General features: G+C 44.2%; 1 protein-coding gene across 1 annotated transcript in view; it reads left to right on the forward strand.

Moving 5' to 3' along the window:
• The first annotated feature begins 1339 nt into the window (after positions 1 to 1339).
• Positions 1340 to 12316, forward strand: part of CAMK4 (calcium/calmodulin dependent protein kinase IV) — a 272208-nt gene continuing 261231 nt past the window's right edge. The window contains exon 1 of the mRNA XM_052644106.1: positions 1340 to 1506. Coding sequence (XP_052500066.1) covers positions 1346 to 1506 — 161 coding nt within the window. The 5' untranslated portion in view covers positions 1340 to 1345. The remainder of the gene's footprint in view (positions 1507 to 12316) is intronic.

A 12316-nucleotide genomic window follows, 5' to 3' on the forward strand; every position in this document is an offset into this window, starting at 1 on the left:
GGAGGAGAAGCGGACGACCGAGGATGAGATGGCTGGATGGCATCACTGACTCGATGGACGTGAGTCTGAGTGAACTGCGGGAGCTGGTGATGGACAGGGAGGCCTGGCGTGCTGTGATTCATGGGGTCACAAAGAGTCGGACACGACTGAGAGACTGAACTGAACTGAACTGAAGATTAAATAAAGGGCTCAAAGTTATTTAGCCAGAAAGATGTGATGTAATGTCTTTATATATACAAAGATTCATTACATAATATAATGACTAGTTATTGTTCATCTCTGCTGAAATCTAAAAGGAAAAATGTTCAAGGGTAGAAATATTCAATGTAAATTTAACCAATGCTTAGAACGATAGCCTGAAGGTTGAAGGACAGACATTAGAAGACTTGTGATGGGACAGCTCTCCTGGGAAGAGGAAAGAGCTTTAAATACAGCAGCCTTCTCTGTCATGAATGATGCCAAGTCCCGCGTTAAGGCAGAGAGCTGGACTAGTTGGCTTCCAGAGGCCCCCTTCCAAACCTGGACTTCTCTGATCATTTCTGTCGCTAGCCTTCGGAAGCTGGAGTCAGCCAGTCCCAGCAGATAGCTGCCCTTTCAGGAGCTCCAGCAGTGCCGAGGAGGCAGCGCAAGGCAGCAGCTGTCCCCGCCGCAACAGCAGCAAGGCAGCAGCTGCCCCCGCCGGAGACTTCGTCCAGAGGGAGGCAGGTCAGCGCGTCCCTTCCTCCGCCTTCCCGGCTCCGTGCGCGGCGGCTCCGGAGGCCCGGCGGCCGTGGGCCGGACGCCCCGGCCACCGACACGGCCTCTGACGGGGGCAGGCGGGACGGCTGGCGGGCTGGCGCCGGGTGGAGGGCCTCGCACCGGGCGCGCTCGGGTGGCACCTCCACCGCCGGGTCCCCGTGACGCCGCCGTGCAGGGCGCCCGGCCCCGGTGCCCCCGGGCGCGCCGGGCGCTGTCCGCTCGGAGCGGCTGCCGCGGCTCCCGGCGCCCGCGGGAGGGCGAGGGCGGGGATGCTCCGGCCGCGGGCCGCACCCGGTCTCCCGCATCCGGAGCCGCCCCGCGGGCTCGGCGCAGAGGAGGGAAAGAGGGAGGGGAGGGCGGCTCGGAGCGCGAGGAGGGAGCGCGGGGCGGCGCCGCTCCCGGCCACCGCCTCCGGCCCTCCGGCGGCGGCTCCCGGCCCCTCGCGCCCCCGCACGCTCCCGAGCGCCGAGGGGAGCGCAGCCGCGCGGAGGGGCCGGCGGGGGCGCGCTTGCCGGGCGCAGCTCGCGCCGGCGCTCGCGGGCGGGGCCGCGCGGGGGCTCCTCGCTCCGGCAAACGGCGGCGGCGCCGGCGGAGTCCCGCCGCGAAGATGCTCAAAGTCACGACGCCCTCGTGCTCCGCCTCGTCCTGCTCCTCGGTCACCGCCACCGTGGCCCCGGGACCCGGGAGCCTGGTGCCGGATTACTGGGTCGACGGCTCCAACAGGGATGCTCTGGGCGATTTCTTCGAGGTGGAGTCGGAGCTGGGACGGTACGGCGGGGCGGCTCGGGGGCCTGGGGGCGGCGGGCTGGGGCGCTCGGGAGGCGCTCGGACCTGGAGGAGCCGGACATGCTGGGCGCCGGCTGGGGCTTCTGCCCGCGGCGCGCTTCGGGCGCTTGCCTTTTGCGGCTCCAGCTCCCCGGGATACCGGGGCTGGCCTCCCGGCCCTTGGGTTCTGCCGGGTCCGGGAGAGAGCCCGGGACCGTCCACGAGCGAGCCGGCGTCCCCGCGCGCGCCCAGGCCGGTGCCGCTGCGGGCGGCAGCCCGGGTCCTCCCCACCGCCGCCGCCTCGCCGGCTGCCGCCTCCGTGGGTGACAGCTCCACCGCGCGTGGGCCCTGCTTGCCCAAGCGGCGTCTCTGATCGCGATTAGAGCTTGCCAGAGGGTCCTGTCTGCCTAGTTATTTTTGGGGGATGAGGGGAGGAGGATGCCTCTCCAAATCTTGACAGAAATATTAGATTCGATTCTTCCTCCTTCCCCTCATCAAGCTCTCCAAAGCAAGTGGCACTGGAGATTAAACTTAAACACCAGCTTCCCCGCAGGGTCTGCTCAGGAGTGAAGGGGAATGAATCATTTAAGGGAGTTGAAGGCAGAATAATGAAAGTGTGGCTTTAAAGGAAAGGCAGTGGTAATTAGTGAGAAGACTTCTGCTGCTCTTTGACGTGCTGGAGTGATTTGTTTAATTATGTATGCAGAAAACCATCTCCCTGGGGTTGCAGAAATGTCCCTCATCCCTGCTTTGAAGATCCAAACAGGTAGTGATCTTGCCGTGTGCATGATGCCGTGTGTTCCTATATTTTTATCCACTGAAAAATATTTTCCCCTTCCTTTTTCCTCCTTTCTTTCTGTTATTCATAGGTAGGGAGACCTCTTTTCAATATTCATTTTAGAATCAGACCCTTTATTATATGGAATCTAAAGATGTAATTTCAACCGTTAACAAGTTGAAGCTTCTATACTTAATATTTCTTTACAGATTTCTTCTTTCTTTCTTTCTTTTTGCTGGAATAGAGTTAGCAGACATTTTCTATTTAGTGTCACTGGAGACATTATGGGATTCTGGATGTTGGTCCTTAGTGGGACTGTGTAAGGGCCCCTTCTCCTCTCTGAATTGCCTGTTAATGGCTCACTGAGTACAGAGGTGTGTAAGAAGGGCAAAACTTCTGACAGGAATTTAGAAATTGCCACTCTTTGAAAAGGTTTGCAGAACATTAGAACATTGAAATCCTGTTTTGATCAAGGTTTTCAATGTTCATCTAAAGGTCTGCTATTGCAATGCATTCCTTAGTAAAGCTGAAAATAAAACGTCTCCTTCTGTAAGGTTTGAAGTCTACATAGTTGTATGATGAGCTGCAGTGGAACCCTGTAAACTTCTGATTAAAGTGATAATGCTTAAAATTGGTGAGTTTCAGAAACTGCCGCCTAGTCGAGGAAGCGCCTGATGGTGTATTGGGACTGTCCCACCACCAAATCTGCCTGTTTTTTGAGTCACATTTACCTTAGACGTCCCTCATTGGCTCTGACTTAACCTCAGCACACATTAGCTGTGTGATTAAGGGTTGCAAGCTTAACTCAGGAAACTTTCTTTTTTATGTAATGAATGGGAAATTGGGAAAATACGAGTTGCATACATATACGGAATGGTAGACTTCATAGGGAAAACCTAAGGAATTTGGAGTTTGTTCTGCTTTTCAAAACCGTGTTGTATTTTGCAGTAATTTTGGAGCCCGGATATACACCAGGCATATATGCTCAGACTGCCCCTCTGCCATCGAGTCATTTGATTGCTGTAAAAGTCGCAGAATCAAAATATTTTGAGAAGAGGTTAAAAATGGCTCTTTCTGTCCTCTTTCTCAGTATTCAAGTACATTAGGCAAGTTCTCTGTAGATGGCAGTATTGGTGAGGTGCATACTACTCCATTGGGTTGAGACTTTGAGAAATACCGGCACTTCATGATCAGAATATTTTGTTTGTTTCTTTGCATGCTTGCTTGGCTTTTTTGGTGCCGCACGACTGCTTTTAGTTCCCTGAGTGGGGACTGAACCAGCAGTGGAAGAGCAGAGTCCTAACCACTGGACCACCAGGGAATTCCAAAAACTTACTTTTTTTCAACAAAATAAAACTAAAACAAAAAACAGCTATGTTACGAATATAATTGCTAAGAATCTCTAAAGCCAGAGAATTCAACAGAATTATAATTGTAGGTATTGACTGAGTGACCAAAGTGTGCTTCCTTACCCCCCCAGTGATAAAGTTGAGGCTTAGTCAGTTGCTTTCAAGCCTTTCCTCTCTTTCCTCTCAGTCTTGTGCCAAGTCTGCCTGTCAGTGGTGATGCTAAAGCCCAAACATTTAGTTCCTAGTAACACGGTTGTCATTCAGAGTAAGAGAACAATATCCCTGGTGCTGTGTGGAGCCACTGTGGTTAGTTACAGGGTGTGCACTGTTCCCTGCAGACTAGTGTAGATTAAGTAAGAGAGTAATCCATTGCAGTTACCTGTTGTAAGCTAGTGACTCCTGATTTCAAGAATATTGGACATATGACCATCAGGGCATCGTCATACTTCGAGGATGTATTTGGGGATTTCGGGGAACAAAATTCCCGTGGCTGTAACCACCTGGATTCCCCATGTGGTGCTCACAGCACCGACCCACATATAAACAGTCAGACGGGGGAGATGTCATAGCTTGCTTTTTTCAGATTGCGAGTAAGTCAGGAATGGAAAGGTGTTGAAAGGAATTATTTAAGAGTTTCAGGTAAGCTAATTTATTTTTCTAAAAACCACATTTGAAAATACTGCCGTGTTTATAAAATTTGTTTAAAAGTTCACGAGAACCGAGGTCACAACACATTCAGTTCTACTTAAAAAGATGAATTGGCCTTGATCCCATTCAGGGCTCCGTATCCTAGAGAGTGGTTGGTCCTTTGCCCAGTGATTTGAGAAACTGGTGTTTTAAAGGTTTTTCCAAGGGAGAAGCGAGCTTCCCTGCGGCCAAGATCCTGTCTGGTGGTTTGGCAAACAGAGAGACAGAATTTGGCCTGGGCTGCTCTGTGGTTCGGGCTCCAGCTCTTTCTCAGCTTCTGCTCCTGCCTTTGGTGTGAGATTGGAAGGGTATTTGCCATGAGATCAGGTGTGTGTCCCTCCACCACCCTGCAGCACACACACACAAGTTCAGGGAAGCAATTGAAAGATAATTAGGACAAAAGAATAAGAGTGTGAAAATCACATAATTAAAGTATTTTGGGAAAAGGTTGAAAAATCTACTTCTGTTCTCATTTTGAGTAGAAATTGATTTTTTTGGAATCAAAACTTTTAAAAAATTTTCATGCCACTTCGCTATAATTTTTTCAGGCTAATGACTTTCAGTACCTGCTCTATCCCTCCCCTGAGTTGGTTCACAATTTTTAAAAAACTTATATAGCAACCCCATATAACTATAATTATATAGGGTCCCTTGCTATGTGTATCCTTGCTTAGGAACCAAACAGATTTAGATAATGAGTCATATGTGTGTGTAAAATGGGGGGAAGTTTGATAAAATAATGTTTATTCTTATTACGAACAATGTGTTCTGATATTTCCTATTCTATGCCGTTTGATTTTATCCTAGTTTCTTAAAAATATTGACTGAACCCATGTGATTCCACATCCCACCAGTAGGTTGTGACTCAGTTTTAAAAGGACTGTTTTAGGCCTAACTCTGTGTGTGCTGGATTAAAACATAAGACAGTTCTTTTGAGAGGAGCTGTGCAGACAGTTGGTGATACTGAGTCCTGCCTGATGGCACAGCTCTGAGAAGAAAAATTCCCCTGTCTTTATTTCCAGCATGATTGGGTCTCCCTTTTCAAACACTTTGAAAAACTCTGATGTCTCTATAAGAGAAGAGTGGAGTATCTCCTGGACTGACTGAGCGTTTCAGGAGGCTGGACCAGGAGCATCTTCACTGTGAAGCAGAGGAATCCAGAGGCCTGAGCAGGGCTGTATTCCACTCAGTAACACCTAACTTTGTTCCTGGGTGATGGTCAGCAAATGCTTCCTGTAAGGGAACAGCAGAAGGTGCTTCTTCCAAGAGAACGGCTGCAGCCTGTGCTCCTGGCTGAGAAGGACTCAGACCCCCTCTGCCCTGCCCTTCTGTTTGTCTGCACCCTTCCGCCACTCTCCACCGGGGCTCCAGAGTTCTCCATCTTCTCTGACACTGGTCTGTAGGCCCCACAGCTGCCCGCGGGCCTCCTGCCACACTCGCTGCGCTGGGTTTCTTGAGCTCTTGGGGGATGCTGTGGTTTTTATTTTTTAATCTCACTAAGAATTTAAAGTGTACCTGTTCAGGCCCTCTCTTGTTCTAGGTGCACCTGATTCTTTTCTCAGGCAGTTGACTCAGGAGCGAGGTGGGATTGCAAGCGGGAGAATAGCAACTGGGGCTGCACACGCTCTTTGTACCAACACTGAGGGTCTGTAGATCTGGCTGATTCACTGCTGGGTACTCATTGCCTACCTCAGTGCTCAGTACCCGGCAGGTGCTCGATAAACGATTCTGAAGAGAATGGATGAATGGTAACAAAATGCGCCAGCACCGTGGGTCCTGCTATGATCGTCTCAGTTCTGGGAACCCTAAGGAAAGGATAATCTGGTGACCTGCTTATCTTCTCCCTAAAACATATGCAACCGTGATCCTAATCTCACTCAGCATTTGGTTTTCTTTCTTGGTAGTGTGAGTGTTGATAACTGCCACCTCTGTAACTTTTTCCTGTTCAGAACAATGCTGCTTTGCTGTTGGCAGAGTGCTTTCTGGCTCTGAAATGAAAAGGATTCAGTTTCACCTTTACCATCATTTTACCACAGGCATGTCAGAGTTAAGAGTTAAACTAGCTTGAATTCAAAGGCATGAAATACCTCCAAGGTATGCCAGCTACTAAAGTTAATAAATAGTAAATGCTAAATTTAGAAATACTGTCGTTACAAAGAACCTTTAAGTCAAGTGAAGATAACGATAGCATCATTACTTTAAGAATACAGTATTTTTCCTTGTTTAAATACTGTTGCAAGGGTAAAAATAACTTTAAATTTGGAAAAAAAAAAACATAAAAAGACCCAGGTGCTGTCTGCTTCTAAGCTGCTCTGGTGAACTCTACTTGGAAAAAAAAAAGAGAAAGAACGAAAACACTAACCACAAAATAGCTTCAAAGACCTTTCTTGTAAACACTTACCCTCATACACATCTGTGTGGATTATGTATTTGCAATAATAGTTTTGAGAATAAAGTACTGAGTGGTAGCCAAGTGAACTGTTTCAGCTACTAACAGTTATATTGTTTTATGTTAATGATTTTATTTTTGCTAGATTAAAAAGTAGTTCTCTTTAAACTCCCTTTCAGGAAAGCTAATGCATCTAATAAAAAATATTGAATTAAAAAATTTCAAGGTCAAGTTTATTCTGCAAAATATAGTATTTGAGTCAATGAAGCATATAATTCAAGTCAAAGAACTTTACGTGAAATCAGTAGCAGTTAGAGTCAAGGTTTTACTGAAATTGTATTAATCTTTACCTCAATTATTTTAAAAAATCTATTTGATAATGCAGGATCATCTGAAAATGTCATAACTTCCATGGTTTAATTAGGAAATTTGATCTAAATATTGATGGCCTAATATTAGCATATAAAGGATCTGCCCCAGTGCAGTCTGTTCTTAAAATCCTAATTGCTGATGGAGGGCAGCGGCTGTGCGGGCAGTGTAAAGTAATGAAAGGTTTGGGTGGGAGATTTCCTCAGCAGTCTCATCTGTGGCAAAGATCGAATAGGGACAGCGTGCTGCACAGAGGGCGGCTCATAACTGTGGGCAGAGGCAGGGCGTGCTCAGCTTGCTCTTTTTCTCCAAGCAGTTTCTCAGCCTTGGCACCGTAGAGGTTTAGGGCAGATAACTCTGTGTTGTGGGGCCATCCTGTCCCTTGGGAGATGTTTAGCAGTATCCCTGGCCTTTACCCATTAGCTGCAGGTAGCCCCGCCACCCTACTCCACCAGTTGTGACTACCGAACGTGTCTGTGTGTGTGTTTGTGTGTGTGTATGCTCAGTCGTGTCTGACTCTGTGACTCCATAGAGCGTAGCCTGCCAGACAGGGAAGAATAGTGGAGTGGGTTGCCATTTTCTCCTCCAAAAAAATGTTCCTAGACATTATCAAATGTCACCTCCTCTTCTTTGGAGAACCCCTGTCTCAGAAGCTGGAAGCTCGTCTTTTGGGTGATTTTCTTTTAGTGATGTGGATAGTTAACAAGGAGTTTGATGGATTAAAGTCATTTGGCTTTATTGATTACTTGCTACAATCAAATGTGTCTTCCGTTTTTATGTAATACCGTTGATTTCTGTTGTATATGCATAACCCTTGTGCTATAATTTGGTTAATATTTTTGTTTAAATCACCTCCTTTTGGTTAACCTAAATTTACTTACTGAGATTACTCATTTTCATTAAATTGAAAACCAGTATTCATGCCATAAATAGAAGCAATAAGAACAAAGCATTTTTACTAAATTGTAGCAGAAATGCTTGCCTCCAGAAGGCTCCAAGCCTAGAATTGTTTTTCTCATTGTTAAAAAGGGAGATTATCAAAGATTAGAGAGTTTAAACCATAGTAGCACAAATTTGAGGTTTTCTTCTTGATGTTATCAGAAAGATTGAAAATAATTGAAAAGAGAATGATGTTGTCATCTTTTGATTTATTATTATTGAATTCCATATCTTCATGCCACTTGAAGTCCTCTCTGTTACAAGTCTGATCTTTTGACTATTATGAACTGGACACTTTATGGTGTGGGGACAGGGTGTGGACAGGGAAGACGTTAGAGTATGAATAGTGACGTGAAGTCATTCAGTCGTGTCCAACTCTTTAAGACCCCATGGACACCAGGCTCTATCCATGGGATTTTCTAGGCAAGAGTACTGGAGTGGGTTGCCATTTCCTTCTCCAGGGAACTTCCCAACCCAGGGATCGAACCCAGGTCTTCCACATTGTAGACAGACACTTTACTGTCTGAGCCACCAGGGAAGTCCCGAGTATAAATGAATGTGATAAATAAAACCCTGCTTGGCATCCACATGCATAGTTTACTGATAAGGCACCAACAGTTAATATGAGATAAACAAATAAGACTAATACCAGATGGAGGGGCTTCCCAGGTGGTGCTAGTGGTAAAGAATCTGTTTGCCAGTGCAGGAAATGGAAGAGTCGTGTGTTCAATCTCCAGGTCAGGAAGATCCCTTGAAGGAGGGCACAGTAACTCACTCCAGTATTCATACTTGGAGAATCGCATGGACAGAAGAGCCTATGGGCTTAGCATGCGTGCAGGCATGCGTGCACACCAGGTGGAGATAATGAGAATTACAGCAGGGGAGCAGGGACTCAGGCTGTAAAGCCTCTGACTACAATGCAGGAGACCCGGGTTGGCTCCCTCGGTCGGGAAGATCCTCTGGAGAAGGAAATGGCAACCCACTCCAGTATTCTTGCCTGGAAAATCCCTTGGACTGGTAGGCTACAGTCCATGGAGTCGCAAAGAGTCAGACACGACTGAGCAACTTCACTTACAACGAAGTGATAATTTTGATTGGGAAGATTGAGATGTCTTCTTTGGAAGGGGTGGATGTTGAAATCTGGCAGGATTTTAATGAGGTAGAGCTTTGGTGAAGAGTATCCCAGGTGGAAACTACATTCTAAAAAAAAGGCAAAACTTGGCAGAAAAATGTGGAGTATACAATTTATTTTGCAAATTTTATAAAGTATGAATATTGTAATGAGAAATAAGGTTAGAAGAGTAAGTGGATATCAGAACAAAGAAAGCCTGTGAAAAAAATGGCTGAGTTTGTATCAGCTGAAAACCAAAATTATACTTAAAACAGAAAGTAACCATTATGAGAACGAAAGGTGGCTATAGAAGCAGCTGCATCTTAGGGTAAAGATGTGGAACACATTTGCCTCTAACTCTTAATGCAGATAAGTGAGGGGGATGGGTAAGAGAGAATTTACCATGTTGGTTTAAAACAAACAAGCAAACAAACCTTCCTGCACTCCATGGATAGGATAAGAAAGGGAAGTGTGGGACTGAGGGGATTAAGATCAGTTGCCTGTACTGGGTAAAGAGCCTGGAAAGGGACAGATGGCACTGCTTTAGGTTTTGAGGGTCACAGGTCTCTCTGGCAACTCTCAACCCTGATAATTAACTGCAATCAGCCACAGACAACATAGGAACCAATGCACATGGCTGTGTTCCAATAAAACTTTATTCAGTTCAGTTCAGTTCAGTCACTCAGTCTTGTCCAACTCTTTGCGACCCCATGAATGGCAGCACACCAGGGCTCCCTGTCCATCACCAACTCCCAGAGTTCGCCCAAACCCATGTCCATTGAGTCAGTGATGCCATACAAACAGCTCATCCTCTGTCATCCCCTTCTCCTCCTGACCTCAATCTTTCCCAGCATCAGGGTCTTTTCAAATGAGTCAGCTCTTCACATCAGATGGCCAAAGTATTAGAGTTTCAGCTTCAACATCAGTCCTTCCAATGAACACCCAGGACTGGTCTCCTTTAGGATGGACTGGTTGGATCTCCTTGCAGTCCAAGGGACTCTCAAGAGTTTTCTCCAACACCACAGTTCAAAAGCATCAATTCTTCTATGCTCAGCTTTCTTTATAGTCCAACTTTCACATCCATACATGACCACTGGAAAACTTTATTAATGACAGTGAAAGTTCAATTTCATATAATTTTCATGTCACTTAATATTATTCTTCTTTTGAGTTTTAAAAACCATTTTAAAATGTAAAAACTATTCTTCAGTTGCAGACTGTTCAAAAATAAGTGGCTGCTATCTTAGGCCCTTAGCCCGTGGTTTGCTGACCCAATACATAGATCAGTCAAGGTAAACTTCTACTCCTCCTCACATACATGAAAATTTCAGATTAAAATGACATCAAAGCTTCATTTATTCAAGTAACTACCTTTAGTCTCCCTTTTACTTGGGACATGTCAACCTGATAGTGTTTTCAGTGGGCACAGTCTTTAAATGCATTCTCATCCTTTTTCTATATCTGTTGAAACTAAATCAGTTGCAGTTCTTACATGTATAGTACATTGGTTAGTTTCATTCATCATTCTTGCTTTTGAAAATGAAGTAACTCTACTTGAAAGGTGTACTTTAAGCTAAATTTCCATACCATAAAATTTAAAAAAATTTCCACATCATGATCAGCATTCACATTCAAAGATTATTGGAGTGCATTTATTTTGTGTGTAATAATTAAATCAATTTCAATTGATCATTCTTCTCTTTATTTGAAATGATAGATATTACAAAAGTAATATGCTAAATAATCTATTTGCTTCTAATTAATAAAGTTTAGTTCATTTTTCTATTTACTAATATATTATCTGCATGTTGAATGATCCTTCTATCATGCATATATCACAGGTGGACTAACTAAGGTCCTTTGAGACTGTTTTAAGCATTAAATATATATATATATATTTCTTTTTCATTTGATTAGACTTTAGAACTAAAGTAAAGCAGTCCCTCATATCTTAACTAAAGCAGAGGTCTCCAAAGTGGGATGTTTGTACCCAGGGGGTGAATAATATATTGGGATGTTAAAAGAATGTAGAAGAGAATCTATTTTTACTTATTTTTCTAATTTTTGTGTTTTATAAATGTTTTGAAAAGAACATCACATTTTGGTTCAACAGCATATGTGTTGAATTTATATGTACATAAGTATACACAGTCTGGGAGCATGTGCTCAAAACATTTTGTTTGATGATTACTGGGTCAAAGAATAGTAGTTTTAAGTGGCTATTGAGTAAGTTTTTTACTTAAATACTAACCTTTTACTTTATGAAAATTATTTTAAAGCAAATATATAGATCAAAATGAAAACAAGAAATCATATTGCAAGGTGTGACTTTGTGCAGAAAAGGGGAAGTGGACTCATATGTGCACTTGTTATGCATTTTAAGACTACCTGATGAAAGGTTTTGATAAGAGCTTAACTGCCATTATAACCAAAAAAAGTCATATAGCAAAATAAAAAAAAAAAGAGAGAGAGAAAAGGAATACAGTTTGCCCATCAAGCAGAGGGTTAAATGAATTTTGGTTTTGACATTTGTTTTCGTGGGTGCGTGTGTGTGGTTGTTGAACCCAGAATTCATAAGCAAGAATGTCAATTTCAAAATACCCAACTTACTTCATGGTAAATTTTGTCAGCTACTGGCTTAGGCTATTGACTGCATTTTCCTAAAGTGTTTGATGGTCAGGGGTTGAAGAGGTGTGGGCAATTCATGCCAGGATGCTGAGTTTAACTTGGTTAACAAATGCATTGTCATCAGTTAATTACTTTTTAAGTCATGCTTCAGGGTGATATAGTGGAAAAATTCACCAGGTGCAAAAAAATTTTTTTTTTTAATAGCTAGACTTGAGACAACATTCTGATTACAATGAGTTGCTAAAAAAGCAATGCATATAATGTGTTCTTCACCATTTTCTTTACTAGTTTGTGGTAGCATTTTTTGTTAAAACCATACTTTCTTTGATTGATGTCATGGAGAGTATTTGACTAATATTACAAGCTAGAACAGAGAAGAGTAGGGGGTCGCAAATCTGTTAAGTTAACACGTTTGTTGTGACTCTAATGCAGTATTTGAACGATTTTTTCCCACTTTCAGTCTTCATGGACTGTTTAGTAGGTTCTTTGCTTGCACTTTCCCTTTCATTGTACCGTAGTTTGTCCTTTTAAGCTTGGTCTGCTTTACCTCTTGTACTGTCTTG

Source organism: Budorcas taxicolor, chromosome 7 (genome assembly GCF_023091745.1).
Source record: "Budorcas taxicolor isolate Tak-1 chromosome 7, Takin1.1, whole genome shotgun sequence".
Taxonomy (NCBI): domain Eukaryota; kingdom Metazoa; phylum Chordata; class Mammalia; order Artiodactyla; family Bovidae; genus Budorcas; species Budorcas taxicolor.